The 24,170-nt window shown below is 46.0% G+C and overlaps 12 protein-coding genes across 12 annotated transcripts; 5 read left to right on the top strand and 7 right to left on the bottom strand.

Annotated features, from left to right (window-relative positions):
* Window positions 1-2,042: 2,042 nt before the first annotated feature.
* N7487_004303 (uncharacterized protein) lies at window positions 2,043-4,202 on the top strand (the record flags this gene model as incomplete). Its single annotated transcript, XM_056872050.1, has 1 exon — window positions 2,043-4,202. The coding sequence occupies one exon, from the start codon at window positions 2,043-2,045 to the stop codon at window positions 4,200-4,202; it is 2,160 nt and encodes a 719-aa protein (XP_056729770.1).
* An 846-nt stretch (window positions 4,203-5,048) lies between these two features.
* On the bottom strand, window positions 5,049-6,011 carry N7487_004304 (uncharacterized protein; the record flags this gene model as incomplete). The annotated part of the gene is made up of 4 exons (XM_056872051.1): window positions 5,049-5,512; window positions 5,541-5,822; window positions 5,875-5,946; window positions 5,993-6,011. The coding sequence occupies 4 exons, from the start codon at window positions 6,009-6,011 to the stop codon at window positions 5,049-5,051; spliced, it is 837 nt and encodes a 278-aa protein (XP_056729771.1).
* Window positions 6,012-6,745: 734 nt separating this feature from the next.
* Window positions 6,746-7,322, bottom strand: N7487_004305 (uncharacterized protein; the record flags this gene model as incomplete). The annotated part of the gene is made up of 2 exons (XM_056872052.1): window positions 6,746-6,885; window positions 6,908-7,322. 2 exons carry the CDS (start codon window positions 7,320-7,322, stop codon window positions 6,746-6,748), a joined length of 555 nt encoding a protein of 184 aa, XP_056729772.1.
* A 684-nt stretch (window positions 7,323-8,006) lies between these two features.
* Window positions 8,007-8,690, bottom strand: N7487_004306 (uncharacterized protein; the record flags this gene model as incomplete). Its single annotated transcript, XM_056872053.1, has 2 exons — window positions 8,007-8,459; window positions 8,508-8,690. The coding sequence occupies 2 exons, from the start codon at window positions 8,688-8,690 to the stop codon at window positions 8,007-8,009; spliced, it is 636 nt and encodes a 211-aa protein (XP_056729773.1).
* Window positions 8,691-9,219: 529 nt separating this feature from the next.
* Window positions 9,220-10,534, top strand: N7487_004307 (uncharacterized protein; the record flags this gene model as incomplete). The annotated part of the gene is made up of 3 exons (XM_056872054.1): window positions 9,220-9,579; window positions 9,636-9,964; window positions 10,015-10,534. 3 exons carry the CDS (start codon window positions 9,220-9,222, stop codon window positions 10,532-10,534), a joined length of 1,209 nt encoding a protein of 402 aa, XP_056729774.1.
* A 318-nt stretch (window positions 10,535-10,852) lies between these two features.
* On the bottom strand, window positions 10,853-11,315 carry N7487_004308 (uncharacterized protein; the record flags this gene model as incomplete). Its single annotated transcript, XM_056872055.1, has 2 exons — window positions 10,853-11,077; window positions 11,127-11,315. 2 exons carry the CDS (start codon window positions 11,313-11,315, stop codon window positions 10,853-10,855), a joined length of 414 nt encoding a protein of 137 aa, XP_056729775.1.
* A 1,001-nt stretch (window positions 11,316-12,316) lies between these two features.
* N7487_004309 (uncharacterized protein) lies at window positions 12,317-12,676 on the top strand (the record flags this gene model as incomplete). Its single annotated transcript, XM_056872056.1, has 1 exon — window positions 12,317-12,676. The coding sequence occupies one exon, from the start codon at window positions 12,317-12,319 to the stop codon at window positions 12,674-12,676; it is 360 nt and encodes a 119-aa protein (XP_056729776.1).
* Window positions 12,677-13,925: 1,249 nt separating this feature from the next.
* On the top strand, window positions 13,926-15,722 carry N7487_004310 (uncharacterized protein; the record flags this gene model as incomplete). The annotated part of the gene is made up of 4 exons (XM_056872057.1): window positions 13,926-14,001; window positions 14,064-14,363; window positions 14,417-14,770; window positions 14,818-15,722. The coding sequence occupies 4 exons, from the start codon at window positions 13,926-13,928 to the stop codon at window positions 15,720-15,722; spliced, it is 1,635 nt and encodes a 544-aa protein (XP_056729777.1).
* A 315-nt stretch (window positions 15,723-16,037) lies between these two features.
* On the bottom strand, window positions 16,038-16,527 carry N7487_004311 (uncharacterized protein; the record flags this gene model as incomplete). The annotated part of the gene is made up of 2 exons (XM_056872058.1): window positions 16,038-16,411; window positions 16,485-16,527. 2 exons carry the CDS (start codon window positions 16,525-16,527, stop codon window positions 16,038-16,040), a joined length of 417 nt encoding a protein of 138 aa, XP_056729778.1.
* An 869-nt stretch (window positions 16,528-17,396) lies between these two features.
* Window positions 17,397-19,081, top strand: N7487_004312 (uncharacterized protein; the record flags this gene model as incomplete). Its single annotated transcript, XM_056872059.1, has 3 exons — window positions 17,397-17,935; window positions 17,982-18,077; window positions 18,133-19,081. 3 exons carry the CDS (start codon window positions 17,397-17,399, stop codon window positions 19,079-19,081), a joined length of 1,584 nt encoding a protein of 527 aa, XP_056729779.1.
* A 1,262-nt stretch (window positions 19,082-20,343) lies between these two features.
* On the bottom strand, window positions 20,344-20,634 carry N7487_004313 (uncharacterized protein; the record flags this gene model as incomplete). The annotated part of the gene is made up of 1 exon (XM_056872060.1): window positions 20,344-20,634. One exon carries the CDS (start codon window positions 20,632-20,634, stop codon window positions 20,344-20,346), a length of 291 nt encoding a protein of 96 aa, XP_056729780.1.
* A 491-nt stretch (window positions 20,635-21,125) lies between these two features.
* On the bottom strand, window positions 21,126-23,603 carry N7487_004314 (uncharacterized protein). Its single transcript, XM_056872061.1, has 3 exons — window positions 22,822-23,603; window positions 21,627-22,762; window positions 21,126-21,573 (listed from the first exon to the last, which is right to left on the bottom strand). The coding sequence occupies exons 1-3, from the start codon at window positions 23,487-23,489 to the stop codon at window positions 21,260-21,262; spliced, it is 2,118 nt and encodes a 705-aa protein (XP_056729781.1). The 5' UTR covers window positions 23,490-23,603; the 3' UTR covers window positions 21,126-21,259.
* Between the last annotated feature and the right edge of the window lie 567 nt (window positions 23,604-24,170).

A 24,170-nucleotide genomic window follows, 5' to 3' on the forward strand; every position in this document is an offset into this window, starting at 1 on the left:
TGGGTTGGGTTCGGGTTTTGATGGGTCCTGCCGAAGTCTAGTCTCGAGCGCTTTGGAACACGCCCAGATGAACACATCTGAGTAGTCCTCCCTTCTTCCAAGTGGCTATTATCAGTAGACCTCGAAAGGATCCGTTCTGGTCTGTATCCGGATCCGCCCCGATCCGCCTTTGGGGCGGATCCGGATCTATAAATCTTTGATCCGCCCTGTACGGGGCGGATTGATCCGTCGGATTAACAAATAGAACAAACATAGGAAATTGTAAAGAGATTGTCTACTTGCAGGGTAGAAGGCCTGTCAATCAGGTAGAAGAAAAAACATCAAGTTGGATTACTTCAGAGACTGTTTCTTGAGGAGCTTGAAACCTGCTCCTCGTAGCTCATATTTTTATACAGTCTCTTCGTGCAACAGGAAGGAGGGGTAAACATAAGAAGGAGGGAAATCCTAGAAGGAATACGAGCTTGTGTAACCAACCTTCAGCTGCGCCATTAAGGAAGAACGGTTGGTCGTCCGACCGGAGCCTTAGGCCGCCACAGGGCCAGGGTATCAATGTGGGAATAGCCTTATGATAGGAATCTCATGACAGAAATCCTGTTATATGCATATTTTATGTAGATTTGGGCTGTATTTTTAGGTATTTAGCTTACAAGTTGGACAAAAAGTATGCGACTAAAAGAGAAATTGATTTAAAACTTTCTAATTCTCTTAAATCTAGGGCTTTTGTTACGCGTAGCCGACCGGTCACTGTGAGTTAGAACGTTTACGGGTGATACTTGCTTAGTTCTAACTGCGGATTCTAAGAGTATCTCTTAATCGTACCGTTGCTTCGTAAAGCCTTACTGCGGTTGGATCCTGTTAAGTATCTTGTAGAACGTGCTAGAAGTGCGCGCTAAGTAAGTCAATCACTAAGTGTTGTTACTGAGTGAATCCCCTACTTATAGGTTAGGTTGTCTTATAGGTGAACTGTGAAGTGAAAACAGAGGGAACGTCCCCTAACGACGAATCAGGCGCCATGACGTCATTTTATCCAGTTTGTGACTAAAAAGATCAAAATTGCCAAGAGGTAAGATTACTGTAATTTACATCGACACATCGAGGTACGTCGGCAGATGCAAGGCTCGCGGAAGAATATACTAATACGGTATAGTGCGCTTGAGGTGGGACTCGGGAAACACAGAGAGAGAGAGACTGCATGTAAAACTGATTTCGAATATTACTGTAGAACAATACAGTAATACAGTAGCTTTTGATCCAAATGATGTCTTGCATCTTTTACATAGATCAGCTTATCGTGAGAGCAGAAATTTGAGGCATTTAAGCAGGGGCATTGAAAATGAGGCGTACAGTGCGGCTGCTTTAACCTGAGGGTGTTCCAACAAGTTTCGATTGATGGTGAAAAAGTCATTTTTTGATCTGAAGAATCATTCTCACTTTTCTTTTTCTGCTGGGAAGCTTGATCGTGCCCATCATCTTTGCCATCAACGCCCGCCCAAACCCGGGGAACTCAATCAAAGACTACCACGATCACGCAAGCCCTTTGCCTATAAATACCTCAACCCGACGTCGGGTCTTCTGGTAATGCCTAAACAAATTACCGTTGCCGTTCCTATCAATGAAGGCAGTTTTTGTATCGCCCACAGAGTCTATTATTGGCGAGGGATTCAACTACGCAGGTATGTCTCTTTACCCTCTTATGAGCTTTAAGCACTGATCCCAGACCACTTTAGCCTCTAGGAATAGAAGCATGATCCTACACACGTGACACATAAATCAGTACTTCGAGAACAGTGGCAGGGATTGCGCGGCGTTACTGTATAGAAACTGACTCGGAAAGGACGGCGGGCGACTCTGATTAGAGTAAAGACAAGCGCTAACCGCTTTGGGCTAGTATGTATGCCTGAAACGTGAGACCTGAGTCATTGTCTGGAAGAAAGAATTTTCCGAATCCCGGGATCTGCTGGCAGAAAGCTGATCGGACCAGATCGTCAGCCGGGCTCTGACGCACTTGCGTTAAGGCATGACTTACCTTTTCCAACAAATCGATGGCCGACCACAGCTCCCCAAATTACAAAGATCTTTACCTTAGGGCAGAAGAAGGACGGAAGCAGGCGGAAGAAGGGAGACGGCAAGCAGAAGAACGCAACCAACAGACCTCTTTCACAGAGCTCTTACAGAACTGCCATGACCTTCTCTCCCGCCAGTTGCGAGTCGAGACACCATCTCGCTCAACCACTGGAAAAATACCCCTTCCCACTGGAAAATACTGCCCAACTCGATTGGAACATTGGGCCGACTGCCCAGAGCAGCTGCTAAAGGTCTACAGGTCTGTCTGCCAATATCTACAGTCGGAGCTAGGGCAGGCGCCACGCTTATTCTCGTCTCTACCGGAGCTAGAAGGACTTGGCCGTCGATTTGCCCGCAAGCCCCTCAGTAGTGAGCAAGATCTCGAAGCCTATGAGCGATTTGGGGTGGAAGAACACGTCCATGATATAATAGCCGAGTTATGCAAATTTCCAGCGGCATGTGACGAGTTCGGCCTCGGTGATGGAATCCAGTTCAGCAATCACGCAAATTCTTTGAGCAGGACCGAAACGTTTGAAGCGGATACAAGCCAGCTGTCAAGCACACAACACCCACGACCAGACCAGTTCTGCATTCATCGTGTCGACGGCAACACGACCACCGTGCTGACGACCGTTGAGTACAAGCCGCCTCACAAGCTGCCTGTCGCAACTCTTCGAATGGGACTACGACCAATGGATCTGTGGAAGAAAATGGTCAGATCAAATAAGATACCCATTGAACAGGATGCGAAGGTGAGGTACAATGCAGAGCGGCTTGTGTGCTCTGCTATCGTCCAAGAATACCACGTGATGATTCAGGAAGGACTCGAATATTCCTACCTGACAAATGGAATTATTCGTGTACTACTTCGTGTTCCACGAGACGAACCCACCACGCTGTATTACTTTCTTTTTGATCCCCACAACGAAGTGGACCCAACAGGCGATACAACTCATCAGCTGTCGAAGACCTCTGTTGCGAGGGTATTATGCCTTTGTTTGATGGCCTTCCGTTCACCCACACGTGGGCAAGAGTGGAGAAATCGCTTGTGTCCCGATCTTCATACGTGGGAAACAAGCTTTGAACATACTCGTTCGCAGATCCCGAGAAATGAATTACAGCAGATTCCTCACTCCGATAGCACTAACCCCGAGTTCCCGAGCCCAGGGTCTGGTTCATCCTATGAATTACCGTCATCATCTCCGCTGCCGTCTCCTTCAGAGGGCCGTCGAGTGCCTACACGCTCTCAAACAAGCTGTGCACCTTCGGAGATCCGACCGCGCTCGCGGTCACCTAACTCGTCTGGGTCCGATACAAATCAAACTTCTGGCCACAAGAGGAGGATCAGCCAAGTCACATCTTCACCGTCCGCTCGACGATCAGGTCGCCAGCAAGAGTCAGTATATGATCACGAAGATCATTCCCGACGCCACGCTGCACAATTTTGCACACAGCGATGTTTACTCGGCCTGCAGAGTATGAAATCCTTAGATGAGCTGTGTCCAAACGTGGACTATCACCGCCAGGGCCAAGACGACCCGACTCAGCATCCCATCTCGGCTGAAGATTTGATGCTTTCACTCAAGGGCCAATTGGACGAAAATATTGATCGTTGCATACCTCTTGGCGGTTGTGGCTCATACGGAGCCCCATTCAAATTGACTTGCACGAAATATGGTTACACAGTTATCGGTAAAGGCACCACTTCGGGGTTGTGGAAAGAAGTTTCACGCGAAGCGCAGGTGTATCAGATCCTACGCAAGGCTCAAGGATCTGCTGTTCCTGTCTTTTTGGGAACGATTGACTTAGCAAAGATCTACTTTCTGCATGGTGCTGGACAGATTCGCCATATGCTCGTAATGGGCTGGGGCGGTCAATGCACGGCCACGATGGAGCTGACGCAACGGCTTCGCCGCGAGATTCACAAATCGAACAAGGAAATAAAAGCTCTCGGGATACTACATGAAGACCCCAGGCGAGACAATGTCCTTTGGAGTGAGGAGCTCGGGCGTGCTCTAATCATCGACTTTCACCGTTCTACCCTGACATGTCGACCGGCTAAGCAGCGACCGGGGGCCGCAAAACGACGACTATATCAAGTGGAGGCAGGAGATGCAAAACGTCTTCGGGTTTCGTGATGAGAAAATATATTTTCTACCTGTCAAATTAGCGTCAAATTAGCGATCTTATTCTTGTGACTCGAATTCCTATAGTCACCTATATATTCCGGGGCGAAGTGCGCTCCTTATTCATGTGCATCGACACTACCCGACTTATTATATGAGCCGGACCCTCGAACTTGAGAACTTTTCAGAATAATATGACCATTATAAGAGCATCCCAGACTGTCATTCAATTCTGATACCTAAAAATGTCGTGTATAAACCGAAAATATCGCGGTAAAGGCCCCGGGTTGCTGACAGCCGAATTATCTGCTCAAGTTTGCCATGCAGCTGAAGTTCGCTTATTAAGCGGTCCTGAATCAGGACGTACGGTCTGTGCATTTTCCTACTCTCGCACCCGCTGAGAGTGCCACAAGACCAAAACAGGCACCACAGTGTCTCAGACGTTATCCCTCTCAGCCACCGCTATTTCCTGCCATTATTATGATGCTTGGATTTCCACGACTGGAATTGTTCTATGAGACTCAAAAGCGTTATATCGCAGGGTGAGAGGGTTACAATGGTGGCAATTAAGGATTACTAAATAAGCCCTAAATGCGCCACGTCGCGAGTGACTAGTCCGTTTTTGGTTCTAATTAGAATTTTGTATGCCCTATCAGCAAGCAATAACAGCTTTTTATTTCTATACTCTGATTTCTGGCAATTTGTATTGGGTTTTGACTAAGATAAAAAAAAAACAATAAACATTAGAAGCATGTAAGTAAATATAAGTAGCACAGACAATTCCAGGTTGACCTTAAAACATCAATAAGCTAACGTGAAGTATCAAAAGAAAATGGATGGGTGACAAAAGGGCGTCCTTCAACATAAAGCATTCAAGAGTTCCTGTGGGGTTCCCGTCGGTTGCTGCCAATAGTGAGAACCCAACATTTCGCACTTGGCATCCCAATGGTCTCCATTCCGTAAAAGTTGAGTCATACGATATTCGCCTTGGACAACCCGCGTTTTCACAAGATTAGCAATGCCCTGGGTTTTGACAGGCCGCCCTAATTGTAAGACGAGCCTAGTCAACACCCCCTCCTCGGTAATGGAAAACTCTTGATTTCGAAGCCAGTCCCTCATGATGACAATCATTCCTAGGAGTATAGACCTCGAGAATTTACCAAGAATCGATAGACCCGCGTATATCTCAGCGAGCATAAGTTCTTGTCCGTCTCGGCCAAGCGCAAAGAGGCGTTGACAATCGCTGTGTAATTTTTTCGAAATAAGTATGTAAGAATAACCTCCTCTGGAGGCCTGTCTGTTCGTGCGCATTATCATCAAGTCTATCGCATGTCAGCCTCTATCTCTAACTTAACAAAGTCATAACACGCTTCTTACCGCTAGGGACTGTATAGACACCTGGCTTAGCCGCGCATATTTCTTCTATCTTCGACGTCCGGGAAATCGAAAATAAAAAGGATTTTTCGAATAGATCCCAAATATGGTTGCAGGTCTCAGATTCCAGAAGGACTTCGTATATCCGATCAAGTGTAAAATGTGTAGTAGTGCTGCTTCCGGCGCACAGGATCCATAATTTGTCGTCGACAGGCTCGTACATAGGGCAATTCGTTGCATCGAGTTTTATGATAAAGTCTGTAGGCTATTAGCTAATATAGCCTCGCCTAGCAGGTATACTCTTTCTGACCATCTGGAACGTCATAGATATGTGGCCCTATTCGTCTGAATATGTGTAAGGATATATCAGGATCTGGGGGTCCTTGGGTTAGCTTTATAATGATGCCATGGTGGTTTGAAGAGCGTACCACAAAAAGGGAATTCCATTTTTGTTGATCTGACGCTTGCTTTTCTTTCGGAGATTTCTGGGAGAGGTCTTTGTCTTTATATACTTGAATGGGTACTTACCCTACTCACATCCTAGAAATGTTTGACATTCCATAATGGCCTTGACGAGCTGTTACGTTACAAAAATTGTTTATTCCACAAGCTGATGTATGTGGCTTCCTAGGATACTGCGTAAAGCTCAAAAGCTCCCGCGAAATTGCCTATTTCGTAGGGGCTAGGAATAGGGTAAAATGTAGTGTTTAGCTAGTAACTAAGGGCTTTGTAGCTTTAGGTTAAAGAGTAACATTGAGCCAATTATATTCTTATACTGGGCCCTTATGTCATTGGCCAGCTGCTACTCCTTTCTCCACTTTGGAATAGCGGTAACTACTGTTGTTGGAAAGGGATCAGGGACTGTCAAAGGGTCAATGATCTGCCAAGTTATATTTCATCTGTTGGGAAAACAGAATTTGCAGAAACGCCAGTAATAAAGCCATAGGTTTCCATCCCCCTCACATCCAAACTCGAGGAATAGGCATCCAATTCAAAGGGTAATCGGTAGAATATCGTGATATTTCTATTTGTATCAGGACTTCTAGATTTGGCCACAAATGTTAGCTATATAAACTGTGATTATACCGCGAAAGTGCCTTGGACATTGGCCGATCGATCACTAGATCCCCGGATATCGGAAATCAGATTACTTCGACAAGCCTGGGAATGAAGAACAGTACTTACTGAAGACTCGATCCTTGACCAATGTTTGACAACATGATCACAGCCAGTTTTTTGTTTTTCAAATACATAGTTGACCACTCAGGTGATGGGCGTTCCTCTCCCATGCAAGTAATCCTTCCTTTGACAAATTTAACGCCTGGAGGGATGTCAGGAAGTACAATAGTCTCGGAGATGGCTTGGGGTCGGGTTGCTAGCAAGTGAAATGTGAGAAGGTAATAGAAAAGGCTTGCAGTTTGCAGGAAAACCCACAAAAATTATTTTCGAGTGGTTTAGTGCGTGTCCGTGGCAGTCTCTCTGTTTGGTTTGAAATGCAAACTGGTAGAGGCTTTGTGACGTTATATGCAACTTCCGAATTTTGAAGCTTACATACCGCTGGTTCAGTTCTCGTATACGGGCTGGGAACAGTGGGGACAGTATGATCCAGGCGTTCTTTAATTTGCTCTCCTGGTGGGAACCAGAGGGATTGTATCCACTTCGGAAGAAGAGACCGGAGCGGCGCAGAAGAAAGGCAGTGCATAAGGCCAGTTGGACAGCCAGCTTCGGGTAGTGTAGAGTAATATGTGGTAAAAACATCAATAGAGATGGAAGGCTTCAAATATCAGCTGTGTTTCTTGGTTCAAGCTAGCAGGTTATGAAGGTGCCTATTTATTCTTTCCAAGGCACCATACCATTTATCCCACCTTATCATTGAACTAAAGATCTGGTCATGGTCAGTACCCGCATCTTTCGCTAGTGACGATGATATGCTGACACTAGAAGTCCACCCCGATTCCTGTCCAGCTTCTGTATGGGCCCGCAGAAATTTCTTTGAAGGCAATGCTCTTTTTGAGAATTGAATCTCCGTCCCTCAGGGAATGGGCGCCCTTGGAAACTCCCAGCCAAGACGTTAGGATGCTGCTAGATGTCTGCAAGACTCTGAAATACAGAAGATCCCAGGAACCATGCCCCGATGGAAGCATCTCTCTCGAAAACGATTTACGCGTCTTAAGGTTACACGACCTTAGTCATAGTACTATTTTGATGCTAGCTCTGATAACTTGGCATTTTGATGCCTCATCTTCCGAAGTGGGGCAAGACTTGATTACTTTCTTACGACGGCCCAATGATAAAGTGAGGAGAATACTTCAAGATCGATACCGAAGCATTATGTCTGAAACGGTCCCTTCGAGCCTCAACTTTTTATTGGTCCTAGATTGAGGTTTTTCTGGTTATTAGTGCAAGAGCAAACCATAAATCAAATTATATTTGCTTTGCTCATCAGTAACCGAGCTTTCTAAGGCGGTTGCCAATTTCTCTAAGACAGCCATCATACCAGTCCGTCCAAAGTTTGCTCATCTCAACACCCAAAACCGTGCAGGTGCGCTGCCTTTTTACATACTCTTGTGAGTATTTTGAATGTAGACGTTGGTAGTAAAGAGCTTTCTTTGAGTCGAGATCTTCTGCTGGTTGTTGCGAAATAGTCGGATCATCGCTGCTCAGAGGAACGAGATGTAGAGTCCCATATTTGCCCAAAACCCGTAAAATACCAGTCTCCAGTACCGCAAGGTCCACTAGGAATGCTTTCTTCGTGGTTCCATGGTCACCGTGGGCTTGATGCTGAGTGCCAAGCTCTTGAAGAGCAATGGTATCAAAAACCACGTCTTCAAGGCCCTTCTTTTTGATGTCTTCAATAGGTTCAAGACCTTTGGGAGAGTACCAAACTCGAACGGTCTTACTTGGTTAGAGCCTGATGTCAATGGGGAGGAAAGAGTAACCTACATGCAAGTGAATAGGTGCTGAGTCTCTGGCAGAGACTGAAGTGGTAGAAAAGGTAGACTGTTCTTTCGAAGTCATGGAAATATCTGCTTTCATAGATTCGGGCCTAGAATTTCGATTGGGATCTGAACCTCCGAACAAAACTGTCTCGCGCGAGCTGCCTGGGGAGGAGAAAAGGCGGGACATGCAGGTTGAAATTAAACAACGAACATTTGGTAGGCTTAAACAGATCATAGCTCGCTGCCGTGAATTCGTGGTCGAAGTTTCACAGGAGGGATAGGCCAGAGAAACAGTAATCTCCTTATCTCATGTCCACCGACTTGTCATTTCTTGTTCAGATGCCCCTAATTGCAGATCTGCGACAGAAAAAGCCAATGTAAATCAAATCTTAAAATTGATCGAGAAACAGGTTCTACCGATTTGGATGAAGCTCGAGCCATGGCGTTCAAACTTGATATCCAGTCGTATCAAGACGGAAGTAAATGTGGGGTTGTGAGGACCAGCCATTGTAAGCTGACTTTGGTGGATGCTAAATGTCATCATTAAACCGAAAAGAACATTTATGAGTTCGCGCGGTCTCATGGAAAACCATTTTGGACTAGTGCCCTGCAATACCGCCAAGCCTCCAGGCCTCCAAAGTCGGGTCACATGTTTGGGATATCCTCTTCTCCGCTATGACATTGCCCCTTCTCACTTCTCTGTTTATCATCCTATTATGGCCTGCATCCAGCAACATCATTTCCAACCACCGGTCCCACAAAATAATGACCCAGGTGGCCCTTCTAACGGCGAGGTTATCGCAGTTTTGAAGACTCTTCCACAAGACGGTCTATTCGCTGTTGCGGATGACAAACAGAAGCGCGAGTTTCTTCGACAGCTATATGTGCCTCTTCGCAGACTGTTTAGTACCACGACAACTAGGTCCAATGCGAATCACGACCGAGTCAAAAGTGTTGATCATCTCGAGGTGCTTCCAACTCTACATGATCGTTTCCCCGCTTCGAGGAAAACCCCTTTGAGTTCTGGGAAAGGCTCATTGAGTCTTTACCTCGATATAGCGAGCAAACAGACCGGAGTAGGGCAAAGACTTTCCTCTAAGGTGCAGCTCAATTAGATACTAATATCGATGAGCAACGTATTCTGCGGAGGTTTGTGGCTGTCTCTACCTACAAGCTCTTTAGACGAGCAACTCCGACGTCAGAGTCTCGAGTGGTGAAGACAAGCGTGGAGCGATTTCTGACTCGTGCGGGACTTTCTATTTCGGAGAATGATGTTGACAAATTCGGTGACATCATTCGACGAGGGCAAAGACATACCACCTTCTGCCAGAAGCTTGCGGCCGGTGTATTGGTCCATAAAAATATGGAAGCCGATGGTATTAGCGACGATGGCCTGGTAAACAGGGAAGAATACAATGAGATTTACGGACCCTTATTCTTCTCATCTATTCCAGATAGCATGTGAGCTTCTAATCGACACTACAATCCACTTCTCTGCTAACTATTTCAAGATGGGACGATAAAGGTCTCATCGGAGAAGATTTCGATCTAACAATCCAACATCTTCGAGGAATTGACATCATAAAGAAGTCTGAAGATTCAAACGCAACTCGTATGGCTAAGTCCCTGTTAGATTTTCATGCCAACTTCATTTGGATTGCCGATCTCGACCCGGGGCAAAGCGTATCAGGCAAAAGAAAGCACGATACGAAGAAACACGCAAGAGCTGGCAGAAAGAGAAGTAAGAAAGGGAGTCCAGGACCCTTTCCTGCTGTCGAGACCGGCCACCCAGGAAGTACCAAACGACTTGGAGAATTCATTCCAGACGCGCAACTACTCACGGGATTGACAAGTGAGAGATCTTGCGTGCCCAATAATATAGGGCCTGCTTCAAACTCTCTTGCGTGGCAGGCCTCAGAAACCAATCAGTCCAGAGCAGGTCCAGCGCAGCAAGAGGAGCAGGAATCTGGAAATCATACACAAGGATCAGTCAGCAATGAAGTTGCGTCCCGGTTCAACACGTTAGTGTAGGCTGCATGCTCTGCAAACCCCACCCAAGAGAGGTCTGTCGAAACGGCAGCAATGAATTTCGTCCCTCCACAGTCACCACGAGTTGAAGAAACACTTCTTGACCTCACTGCTCTTGATTTCGTCGGCCCGCAGTGTTCTATATCGAATAATGAGAATGTCCTTGATTTAACGGATCTCGATTTTGTTGCTCCCTTGCTTGATATGACCGATCTCGATTTTGTTGATCCGCAGTACTCTTTCTTCCCCCACTATTATTCTTTTGAACAAAATGTACCGCTTGCTCAAAATCAATACTAGCTGGGATTTGATTGCAGATTCTCAGTGACTCGAATTCTTAACCTTCCATACTAAATACAAAACATTGCCCTCAGGGATCTCCACGCGAACTTTCTTTGATATGCACATCTTTGTTCCATTGGCCAAAGGATACGTTCTGTCCCCATATCGAATTATACAGCCTTCACTGTGAGATATGGGAATAAGCTCTCCTTCTTTCACCTCCCAGCCTGAGTGTGATGTCCGAAAAGTAGCGACGCTGGAGTTCTGCATTTATCAGCACGAAGCGTGTATTAGAAACACAACACGGACTGACCTGCGCGAGCTGCTGGAGGATTTCCCGTAATTTAATTTCCGAACATTGCTCTACAAGTTTGAACCGGGGAGACTGCTTCCATTCCGCGTGAGGATTTGCTTCCAGCCAGGTTTTCAACTCCTCCACAACCGTGTGTTCAACATGTTCTAGGGTTTTCTGGAGGATCTCGTCGCTGTTGGGCAGACTCATGTGGAAAGTACGAGACGATGAACTTACGAGAACGTGTAAGCCGTTATCGCGAGAATGCCGTGTGCTGACAACTTACCTTCAAAATGCTAGAAGATTATAAGACACCAAAATGTGTATTCTCTGCGTCACCGCAAAACAAAACAGCTGATTTCGAGAGGCTCACCAGACAATGCGATTAGGTTGATTAGATGGCAGGTTTGCTGATTCTGATCTGCCTAAAGGCCTGTCTGGTAGCAAAGTTAGTTTTTCGACTGCCCCGCGCGAAAATCCATCACGTGGTGACCACCTGCTTATATCAGCCAGACATGCCAAGGTCAGCCTGAGCCTTATGCCATTCATTTTTGACTACTTCAGGTTGGTCTCGTGTAGAAAGACCTTTGACTTGACAAGTTAAGCGGTACCGTGCATAATCCATGAGACTCTTAGAGGAACAGTAAAAGAAGAGGGACCAGGCTGCGGACACACGTCATCTACCGAGGGATCAAGTACGCAATCTTGACTCCAGATCCTTGCAATTTGAAGGCAGAGGTTACGAGAAGTGCATGTACATGATGCGCAATAAAGCTCCAAGTGATGACAGCGTTTTGGTTATCAACTCAATGGGTATCCGGTGTGTTTCTCATGTGCACGACTCAGCCTCGCGCTAATGCATGAACTTTCACATCGTTATTTTGGCCGGCGGCTACGTTGGTTGGCGACTCACCCCAAATCATTGTTTAGTGCTTATGCTTAGTTGGCGACAAGCACTCCTCCACTTGTATATCAGAGTTACGCGCTCAAATTACTTGGCTAGTCTCAGGATATCTTTGCGTTCCTACCTAGCTCCACGACGCCAATTTGGATTGACAGGTTAATAAGTACGCAAAACTTTTTGGGATTGGTTATAAATACGCCTCTGTTGGGCCTCCATATTGTGAAAATTATCGTCTTTGTCTTTCCAAGATTTCATTCATCCTCTTCCAAGGCCCTCTTTGAGTTTTCCTATTCTCTACGTTTCGAAAATGTCCAAAGCAATTAAGGAACTCGGAGAGCAGCTCTTCACTACAAAGCTTTATACAAAGCTCTTCCAAACACAAACCCCAGGAAAACGCATTGCACCTCCCCAGGCCAACGACAACAGAACAAAGGCTCCATTGCGTCTCGACGCCGGTGAGGTTATTGGTGATTGGAAGAACGTCTATTTGCAAGTCAACAGCCAAGCCCAGAATGAAGCGCTAGCCAAATTCCGAAAGAAGAATGGGACCGATGCCAAGTTGGCAAGCGGTAAGATTAATGTGAAAACCTCAGAGAAAGAGCAGGAAGAAGCCGCTAAGGCGTTGTGGAATGCATTGGCGAGCGATGCAAAAAAGAAGCTGGGCTAGGTCCCAAAACATCGTATGTTTGACAATTACTCCCTCTGAATTATCAAAGCTGACTTGAAAGACCACGATCCTTGCCACTGAGCGTCGATAGCCCGAGAATTATGAAGAAAGATGGATGCCCTACTCCCACAGGCATATACAATATCCGTGGACAAAAGGGTAAATAGTGCTTTGTCAAGATGATTGCACTGATCAATGTGTATATTACCTTTTACCACCAAGAAATAGCCTTGAGTCAGCTTTGAAGCCAGGAGGAACTGCTATCCCATCATGAATATCATATTTCGAGATTTGCTGTTACTTAATCTGATAGAGTCATCTGTGTCGGAGATAGTATTACCAGCGCTTATCGATATGCTTGACCGTCTTTGTAGATATCTTGCATGCGATCCGAGTTGCAGTAGTCGTGCACTTGAGCAACCGGGACGAAAAAAAGGGCATGAGGCCAATCAAAACACATATGCTCTTCGCATACCATGGACCTAACAACGCGCTGCCTGGTATCGACATAATATATAATATGTAATAGAAATTTTCATATGCTAAGCCCGTTCTAGATAATTTAGTGCATTCTCTTGACGTTGCATGCGACCAGAGATTATAAGCCTGATACTGATGGCCTGGAGTAGAATCAATGACGGTTCATACGGCGGGTCATTGATCAGCAGACAATTCCGAGGCGGGTTTTGTTTTCGTACATCGACAGATGGCCATAGAGACAGCCTCCTATTAAATCCTCTTCTGCTGGACAAGCTATTGCTAGAATCGCAAATATCAAGGATAGCTAAGAGAGAGACGCTATATTAGGGTTGCGACAGAATATCCATTGTGCTTAGAGTGGGTAATTTCTGAAACTACATAAATTCATGACAATTCTCAACAGAAAAAATTTGAAAGTCCAAGGTTCCAAGGTTCTGGAATTATGGGTGCCCAACACGAAAAGATCCCTTTCCTTTTATTGGAATATTGCTTCAAAATAGCAAGCGCTTTGGTTTCACACTGTCAGCAACCACGGAAAATAACTGACTTTTAGTCACCGTTGAGATAGCAGGTCTAGCTGACACAATTTTTATTTATAGCTACTGTATGATCTCAGAGGTGTAGGCGTGGACCCGTGGTGGACCCTTGTGGTGGACGCTAAGACTGCTGACTCATCTACCATACCGCCCGAAGTGTCTCATGAGTTCCCTGCCGGCATTCCTTCTATCACCTCTTTCTTTTACGTGTGTGTTGAACACTTGCTCTCAAAATGCTAAGAGCGCTCAGAAATTTTACTACACATCGATATGGCAGACCTGGATCGTCTTTATCGATAACATGTCGAGGTAAGAAGGGAAAGGGGTTTGGTGCAAAAGCAGCCGCTTTCAGTTTCTGATTGTTCAAATAGGTGCATCCATTACACAGGAGGAGCTTTTCGCTTACACCAATGGCCATTTTCTTGCCAACGAAGAATACCAGCTAAACAGAAGATATGTCCGATTCGATGTGGATGAGCTTTGCAATACTACTGCAACAGTCGGCGGAAAGTTCAGTCAGGTCACAGCTATTGACAAAATGGAAGGAGGTTTCAGCAAGGCTTTCTTGATGAGAAAGGAAAATGGATCCGAAGTGATAGCAAAAATTCCATGTCACATTGCTGGCCCGCCCACCTTAACGACAGCTGGTGAAGTCGGCGCTCTCGAATACAGTACGTTGTATTGGTATAATTCTACTTCCAGTGGCTAATATCCTATAAAACAGTCAGAAAACACACTAGCATCCCTGTCCCTCGTGTTCTTGCCTGGTCTTCGAACAACTCGAATGCTGTCGGTGCAGAATATATCATCATGGAGAAAGCCGCTGGTGTTCCACTGTTTCAAGTTTGGGGTAGTATGGCCGAATTTGATCAGCTACAGTTAATCAGAAACTTGACCCAGATCGAGGCTCAATTATCAGCTATTCATTTCCCTGCTTATGGAGGACTGTATCTTCGAACGGATATAGAGCAACCAAACAAGCCCCTTGATGATGAACTTGATCCATCTTTCTGTATTGGACCTTCTTGTGATCGAGGATATAATCCTGATCCAAGTCTGGACTTTGATCAAGGACCTTGTGAGTCCCCTGCGTATTTTGACAGTTTATATACTAACTGTTCATAGGGTATTCAATTTCAACCCTCGGGGTTTCTATTGCAAAGCGCGAAATGCTACGAATATCAAAGAACGGCCAGCAAGATCAAGCACTCTATTATAAAGGAGATATCGAAGAACAAACTGAACTCTTACAAGCAACAGAGAGTGTCATGGAACTTTTAGACTCGAACAAAATATTGAAAGGGGAAGCTTCCCAGCCTACTCTATGGCATACCGATCTTCATATGGGAAACATTTTCGTCGCCTCTGACGAGTGTTCAAGAATAGTATCCCTCATCGACCTCCAGTCGATTTCTGTTCTCCCTGCATTTCTCCAGGCCCAATGGCCAGTCTTTCTCAAACCCCCGCAGAACTATGATTACGAGAAGGGGATATTTGAGGTGAAACAGCGCGATGATTTCGATACCCTAGATGAGGATGGCAAGATGCTTGCAATGCGCGAATGGTCACAAGTAAAGTTGGCAAAGGCCTATGAGATCTCAACCTTGCTTGAGGATAAACCAGCGCATAGGGCCATGAACGTACCCCGTGTCTTCCGAGAGTTATTCCTTCGATGCGGGGAAGTCTCCGAAATTGGCGTCCTCCCGCTTCGTGCGTGCTTGATAGAACTCTTTCAGAATTGGTCGGACCTTGGATTTTCTGGAGAATGCCCTTTATCCTTTACGCAGGAGCAGGTCGATAGGCACGATCGCCAATTCTCTGAGTATCAAGCTTGGTATAAGATTCAGGCTCTTGCGCAAGAATGCCTTGACACTGATGCGGAAGGATGGGTCGCACCAGGATTGGATGTGAATGAGAAGAGGACGCAGAATGAGGAATTGTTGACTCTGTACATTGAAAGCGTTGCTGGGGAGAAATCTGCAGAAGAGGCGAGAGCCATATGGCCTTTCCCGGTCAAGGCAGGAGTATGATTTGAGCATTTTGTTATGCTGGATTGACAGATGAATAGAAGAATTCTGGAGGCTGTGATGATATTTTTCACCTCCATAGGAAAACCGGAGGACCAGCTGACTTAGGCCATAGCAAACAACGACTACCGTCCCTCCCAACCACCCACCACCTTAACTTTATACCGCGCAAATCCTGGAGCCAATGTATGAAACCGAATCTGCCCAGATCTCCTGAATGAAAATAAGGGAAACGGGTTTAGATCACACTTAAATCTTCGTAGACAGGGCAGTCCTCCACATGGAAAGTACTCTTGGTCACTTTCAATGCGTTGTCATCTAAGTGAAGGCAGTTTGTGGAGGATTGCCTGAGGATTTGAGACTCTTCTGGGTCCTCGCGGGCTGCAATCTGGTCAGCGTAAGGATAGACGTCAAGTCAACGGTTGCACCCTCGTCTGCTGGCACAAGAAAGCTTCCATCGATTAAATTCTCCCAGAACTCTAGTGTAGGCATGATCTCAGTGTCGGCAACAGAACCAGGCTGCTCCGTCTCATCATAGCCACAATCCTCGTCAACGTGAATCACGATATGGTTAGATGCCGAGTCCAAAGGAGCAAGATCATCTCTAATAATTATGAGATTAGCCTCTGTGCCTGACTCAAGAGAATCGATGAATTCGCGTATGACCACTGCAGGCCACTCTGAAGGCTTAGCTGGGATTGATGTTTAAGATCGTTTCTTCCCAGACTCTGCAAATTACATGGTTGTTCCCTTCCTTTGATTCACATGCAGCTGGACTGGCGACCAGGAACCGTCGTTCACTTTGCATTGTGTCATCTGAATTGAAGGGGTGAATCTTGGTTCAGAGAGTGGGAGCACACCAAGAGACATCTGTCCGGACATGTTGCGATGCCGGTGGTATTATCCGTTGTTTAGGTCTGCTCACCACCTGGAAGGGCGCGATCGTCGAGGATTGCGAGGTAGGAAGAATGAAAAAGTGAGAGGGAGGATAAGCAGCGAAGACGGGTCTTTTATGTCGGAGGGCATTGAAGAGGTTACGTGACGGTGTATTAGGGCGCTAAAATAGGAGAGGTAAAACTAACCGGATACAGTAATTCACAGGTCCGCCGTTTACAGTACTCACTCCATGGCGCTAGTTGACTGATGCCTCAGGCATGAAACACCCTGGCCTTTTGTGCTCACTTTCAGAATGATAGGGTCCAAAGTACGTGTCCACTCAATGGTTTCGCGGTGGCTCGACTGCTAGTGCCATATCAATACTGTAATGAACACTTGACTTGCTGAGCGCCAAGAGATGCAGTCGCCCCAACGAGGCGACCATATTCCTGAATACACGTAGCTAGACATGGATGCACAGAATATGCATGCAATGACTCGCATACATTGAACCCACAGAATCGAGAACACGTTGCAAGTCTTCCCTGCTCTTGCACGCATAAAACGGCATCACTTCTCTTGCGCCTTGAATTATGAGGCTCAAAAAACTTCCCCTCGTACTTTCGTAGGACACCCGCTCTAATGTAACAGTCGGCCGTAGTACTTTCCTGGCAAGTCTTCTGGAAAGATAACTATAAATGTGTCAGAATTTCTTGCTATTCCCATTATCAGACCAGCAAAAATTTGCTTCCTCAAATTGGCAGTCCTCTCACTATTAGAATTCAACACAGGCCTCTCATCATGTCTCCCAGCACCCAAAGCCCTTCAAATGCAAGCCAATGTGTTGCACCTTCATCAGTTGACAGCGATGGTCTTAAGGAATTTCTTAAACTAGTTAGAATGCTAGCTTCAAGTCCTGAATCCCAAACCGTGTCCGCCATTCTTGGAGAAATCGCCTACCAGCGTGAACAAGTCCACGCTAGAGACAAAGAGTTGAAGAAAGCCCAAGACCAAGTGCTCGATCTGAAGGAGAGAAAGCGAGTCGCTATCGAGGAAATGTTTGCGGCCAATGAGGGCGAGAAGGCAAAGCAAAAAGACGCTCTTGACCGCGTCGAGTCACTTTGTGCATCAGTTAACCAGAAAGACAAACGTCTTACCGAATACTCCAAAGAAGTACAAGGTCTCCGCCAGCAGATAGACAGCATCAAGTCATCATACTCATTAGAGCTCGACAAAGTTTCTCAATCAGCGAAGGACATCAGCACACTCCAACAGAATTTAAAAGAGAAAGACAAGACGATTGACAGGATGAAGACTGCTGGATCAAGTCTCAAATCAATGTTTTCATCAGCGCAGAAGAACATAGAAGAGCTAGGAGCTGAAAAGGCCTCATTGGATCAAGCACTACAAGCGAGCCAAGGGCCGACTCCAAAACCTAGAAAGCTTCACTGTTCAGCAATTGGAGCTTGACGAAAATTCAATGTGAGCTGCATTGTGGGCATTTGGCAAAGTTCGTATGCTAATTGATCTCACCCAGAACGGCCAGCTTTTCAGATCTATGGGTCTTTGCTTCAAGCGAGGTATTCGCCATTTTGAGAGAGGACCTTGATGAGGAAGTCTTGAAGGTATGCCTCTATCTGAACCCGCTTTCTGACCATATCCACTCATCGTTTGATCAAAAGGACAAATCGATCTGGGACAAGCTTCGAAAAGAAAATACTAAAATTGCACAAAATAATATCCCTCTGGTACCCTCAAACTCTCTCGAAGCTAAAGGAATGCGTCTAGCTATGACAATGGCCATCCTGTCGAGGGAACTTTGCAAATACATTTTCCGGCCTAATTACCTTTTACCGGATGATTCTGAGATCCAGGGAGTCCTCAGTCACCTCGCTGAGGATAATACCGAGAAGGAAAGTTTCTGCCGACGTATTCTTCTCTCGATTGATCACAGTGCCGAAGAAAGAATTCGCCAGACAAGGATACAGACGGTGATCCGCAATGTATCGTCATACTTGTGGGCGTTGCTTTCAGAGACCCAACATGATTCGATTCGCATAAGTATAGAGAAAATTGTCCAAAAAGCGGCCGGATTTTGGCTTCCAATTCAACGAGCTCAGCAGAGATACGAGACAGAGTTTGAGCTGGTTGATTTCGAGATTGCCGACTGTGAGCCTTTTCACTTCCCCGGAGACAGTGCGCTCCCAGATAGGCAGGATCAGGGTGCTCGAGACATGAACATCCTCACTGTGTTCCCTTGTATCTCGCTGGTCAAAGATGGCGGTCGTGATCCCTTAACCCACCTTATTCAATTGAGGAGCTCACAGAAGCTTTTTGTGGCAGCAGAGCATGAAGCTAGTCAAATGACAACTAGCGTCGTCGTCCCCAGGAGGTCATCGACCCGCTCTAGACGGAAGTCTATCGCTCACAACACTGATCCACCAAACGGCGCCTCTTTTTTAGAAGGAAAATCGCCACAGCCGTGATATTCTGGTTGTGGAACTGACCATGGTGCTCGTCTACGGGGTTGCACCATTAGTATCACTGGTGACTGTTGAGGGAGTGGCGAACAGAGATCAAGGATTAGTTGCGTACATGTTTTGTTCCGTGTATTTAATGTTGTTCTAATTGCATGATCTTCATTAACTGTATAGCCATACCATACCCTCTTGGACGGGGGCAGCTACTCACACTCTTCCTCCGTTTGGACCTGCTCAGTCCTGGGAGAGCCGTAATCGTTGAGAAATGCAGGACCGATTTTTTTTGTAGTATTTGGAAACTCTCAGACGCAATGCATCAGAATAGAAGAGAAGGAACCATAAACAGATAGTCAGCCTCTTTCTCGGTCTGAGGAGTTCCAACGACCCTTTATACCTGCCTACTGCCCCCTGCCTCTTCTGAGCGTTTTGAGTAGGTTGGATTGACAAGAGTCATGAGACAAAGCGCAGCCTGCCGATACGAAGATCCACCAGCCCATCCACAACGGAAATCATTGAGTCACGCGCAAGGCCGACGGTCTATGCGGCATTTCTCCCATTGGATCAAAGCGTTTCATATTCGAAAAAGTCCACGGTCTGCCTTGCTGCGCCTCGCCAGAAGAGGGCCATGGCGAAGGGATCGTCTCCAAAGGGCTGCTTAGGGGGACAATCAGCGTCCAGTCGGGTGAGGCATCATGCGCAATTCCGTGGCTGAAAAAAAAGTACAAGGGAAAACTCACGCTTGACATATATTGTGAAGAGACGGCTAAAGACTCTTTAGGATGTGATGACTGTGGGCACTCATAAACCAAAGAAACTGGCAGAGAACAGGGAACAGGCGAAGAGGAGAATTTGAAAGTGATTCGAATCCCAGTTTTGCCATATTGGTGGAATTGTAGTCTCTTTTATAGACGACGACGGAGGCCCGGAAGATGGAATCATCCTGGTAGGAGAAAAGTTGCGAACGGGCATTTATGAAGTCAAATGCCCCTTACTCGATGACGTGGTTGTGGCTAAATTCGCTCGCTTCGAATGGGAGATCCCATATCTAGAGAGTGAGACCACGGCTTATCAATGGATTGAGGGCAATGATATTGGTCCCCGATTCCTTGGCCATCTAACGGAAGATGGCCGTGTGATCGGATTTTTGATGGAACGTATCAAGAATGCCCGGCATGCTGGCCCTCAGGACCTAGAGTCTTGCCGGAAGACATTGTCTCGATTACATCAATTGGGGATCCAACACGGAGATACAAACCGGTTCAACTTTCTTATTCGTGATTCAAAGGCTGTTTTGATCGATTTTGACTCGGCACGAAGGTGTAGCGACCAAAATGCGCTTCTGAAAGAGCTTGAACATTTACCGAAATCACTAGAAGATTCATCATGTCGAGGTGGGGGAGGGCATCTTTGAATAAACCTTCTTGCCTATTGTCGGGGTTTGTCTCAAGAAAGCTACATAAGTCTTGTCGTAGCAGGCGCAAGCATGCTACTGCGACATTCTGGTGCTTTCGATTCGGTAGGAACTGAGTTGCTTGATGGAAGCCGGCTCGAGCAGCCATTTGGGAGATGCCCGCAAATACTGTATGCAATAGCTTCGAGAGTTAAGTAGACGATGAAACCGCCAACCAGAGTGATAGGTTGGGTTGTATTTTCTTAGAAAAGCGCGATTTACAACTTTGCCAAATACGGATTGGCATTACTCAAGAAAAGACCACTGCTTAGCCGTATCGCGTCAGAACATTTGCATTTCAGGGTGTAGTAAGTCATTATAAGATACTGTAACTAAATCTCTATCGTCTAGGGAGTGTTTGGAGTCTGGCTTTGGGAATAAAACGGTGACTATCGAAATATACAGTGAATATTCGAAATTATTTTTGCCTCAAATCTCTCTCTTTATTTCCCGAGGCCCCACCTCAAGCGCACTAGTCCGCAAAGATATCTTCCCTCCGGTCCCACATTTGCCTATGTAGTATCTTCGATGTCACCGTAAATTACAGTAGTCTGATATCTTGACCATTCTTGTCTATTTTGGGGTTTACCTTATGTATGTCCCAGGACTAATGTCATCACCTCTACTTTTATCCGAAACTAATTGACACACTGATCTATACTACGAGTATTCCTTACGTGTATTCCAGGAATATCCTTGCCAGGGGTGTCTGTATTGCTGCTTACTCAGAGCAACTAGAACACGAGCTTTACTTCCGCCTCAGAGTAACCTGTGCTAGAGGGAGCCATGTCTGTGCACGGGAGTTGACAAATATCTGCAATCATGACCTGCGCCTCTGGAAGTTGCTGGACCATATCGTCATCCACCACGACCTTCAAGCCTTTGCTATTGACACAAATGACACGAGTGATAAGACATGGATCGATCTGCAGTTTCTCCGCAAGCTTGCTTTTCAAGTCGCCAGAAGTTCGATTCGCAAGGTATATTGCATAATGGTAGCCCTCAGGCTGCTTCCCATTTTTAGTGAACTGGACGTAAAAGCATGCAACTGCGACAAAGTAAGCCAATGACGAACAAAGTTTGCTTTATAATGGTACGAACCAAATTTAGAGTAATTTGCAGATGGAGAGCCCGCTTGGGAATCCACGGTGGAAAATTTTGACATTTTGGGCGGACGTTCTTGGTAGTTAGGGCTTCGGGGACCCAATTGTATGTTGGTGTTGTTTGACAAAGGAGCCGCTTCTTCGGAGACCAACGTTATAGCACGCATGCTATATTTATCACCCAAATCACCAGCTTTCGTTAAGGTGCTTGATCCATATGATGAACAGATAGAGTATAGATCCGGATCATCCTTCTCGTTACCACGAAGACCAAGTACACTAACTGGACGCGCCGATGAAAAGACCTGAGCCATTGTAGCCAACTCGGCGTGAAGGTCTTTATCCGACATAGGGCCTTTGCGCGAACTTATCGACCACTTGCGTTTCTTCTGAGGCCGAATATCGAATTCTCCATCGTTCGTTAGAGTGTTTCTGCGACTTCGTCTGTCAAAGTTCTCGGCTGTCCTTTTATCAATGATTTGTTTGTTGAGCTTTTCAATACTTTTCTTGGCATGTATCTTGTCGTTCGATGATTTCCGTTCGGCACCGTGGTCCCGATAGAGCTTCACCACACAGTAACAATTCTCTGGCTCGTCGTCCATTGTTTTAGTTTCGTGGTGTGACCGCAACATTTGCGTTTTTGCACAAAGCCTGACTGGTACTCCTTTCACCCCTTTTGAGCGGCTGAAATCAGTAGATAGGAAATTAAACTTCAGCAAAATCGCAGCTTTATGAACATTCGCACTTGAATCAGCTGTCCAAGTGACACAGAACCCATCAACAAAAGCTTCTTCGAGCCGTATCTGGCGAAGTCCCTGGTTTCTAGCATCACCCCGGGAAGAACCAACATACTCGATAGCTAAAACCTTGCCTTTGCGCTCATGGGCTTCTTTCCAGCCTCGGCCTTCTTTCCATAGCTGCCAAGATGCAACCGGATTTGATCTTTGAGCTTCTGCTTCGAAGGACACATGCACGAACGTTCTATATTCAAAAATTCCGGCCTTCTTTGTGGGCAGCGCAGTATCTGCCACCGTGAGGCTGTATGTTTGACCTTTATCGAGGTATGTCACTGGACTTTCATCGGCATGCCGAAGCATTGCTGTCGGGGCTTGCAGCATCACATGGTAACGAAAACTATGAAGACAACTAGTAAATATAAATTGTATATGCAGCATGTCGGGGATTATCCATACTTTTCTCCGTCGCTATATTGCCAATGTTCATTGAAGTGGCCCTCCGATGTGGCCAAGTCTGAGTTTGAGTCTGGTTGTTCACTGAGAATATCGGCCAGAATATCCTCATCGGCTCCATCTACTGTGGCATATCCAGAATCGTGGCGCATAAGAGTCCTGGAGATATCATCTGTGTGTCCAAAATATGTATTGCCACATAGCCAACGTTGAGACTCAGCCAGCGGAGTGAAGCCATCGGGCCCGTTCCAAGAAATCTGTGGGGCGTGCTGAATATCATCAAGTAAGGGCGAGATCTTTGTGGTCCACCGCGTCATTGGAGAGTTGATGTCTCCTGCCTTATTGTGAAAGACCGCTTCCGACCCCAGTAGATTGCGATCATGGAATGTCTCTTGCTTTTTAGCACTTTTCATCGGAGAGATCGAACCGAGTGCATGAAAATTGCGGGGATTCAACAAACCCTTCTCTAGTCTCAATGTACGACCGGTGTTCGCCTTGTCTGCGCATATAACATCGATGGGCTCATCTTCCTTCGCATGGCTAGCAGAGAACACTAAATTACCCACGTCAACTTGAGCGTCGGTCCTTCCTCGATTGCCATGGCAGCTCAACAGAAGGTCCCCGAATCTCTCCCTGAACTGATTGATGAACTCGTCATCTGGTCTGTGCATGGTCTATGATGGGGCTGCTGACTATTTGCAAAGAAAAAGAAGGGCTTCAGGTAGAGAGCAAAGTCAGCAGAATTCGGAAATCCCAAAAACAACAAATCAAACTGACAGTGACCCCCGCAGACGGGTGTACATGGCAGTTTTCTGTGAATGCGAGTGACTCCGAATTCAAGCTAAGCTGAGTTACGTCAGTATTTGGTCATTATGCTCTCATTGCCAGGACTACTATCCTTCCAATAGATTCTTCTGAAGATGGTCGCGGTATGTGGGTATGGCCCACCCAGATTAGTCACTCGAAATTAGTCACTCCTTATCTTGTAACTAGCGAATCATTTTACTGCACCTAGGTTATTTGCTTTCAAGTTAAGAAGGCTTGTATATAGTAGAAAGCGTTCAGAAATCAATGCACTGAACCTTTTGCAACCACCGAAAACTTTTATTTAATATGCAATTTTGTTTGCGCTCGTAAATGGAGGTCCCGTAATCATGGCTGTGTACCATCGCAAGCCTGCACGGGTCTGACTGAGGCTTTTGGAGGACTGAATCTGTTATACAGGCACTAGGACGCACATAGTAAAAAAATCCGATAAAGCCTTATCGTATTGAAAGAGGCCATCACGTGATAGATAGTTTCGTAAATTAACTGTAGTACTTTCACAGAAAATACAGTACTGGCATCTGCAG

Source organism: Penicillium crustosum, assembly GCF_028827405.1.
Source record: "Penicillium crustosum strain IBT 35664 chromosome Unknown utg000002l_segment0_segment0, whole genome shotgun sequence".
Lineage (NCBI taxonomy): Eukaryota > Fungi > Ascomycota > Eurotiomycetes > Eurotiales > Aspergillaceae > Penicillium > Penicillium crustosum.

What these genes read in the sequence shown, in the direction of transcription:
- N7487_004314 (XM_056872061.1), bottom strand. Translation starts at nt 23,489, where the DNA reads ATGCACAGACCAGATGACGAGTTCATCAATCAGTTCAGGGAGAGATTC. An exon ending in CAATATAGCGACGGAGAAAA is followed by an intron (nt 22,763 to 22,821) that starts GTATGGATAATC and finishes TTGTCTTCATAG; the next exon opens with TTTTCGTTACCATGTGATGC. An exon ending in TGCAAATTACTCTAAATTTG is followed by an intron (nt 21,574 to 21,626) that starts GTTCGTACCATT and finishes ACTTTGTCGCAG; the next exon opens with TTGCATGCTTTTACGTCCAG.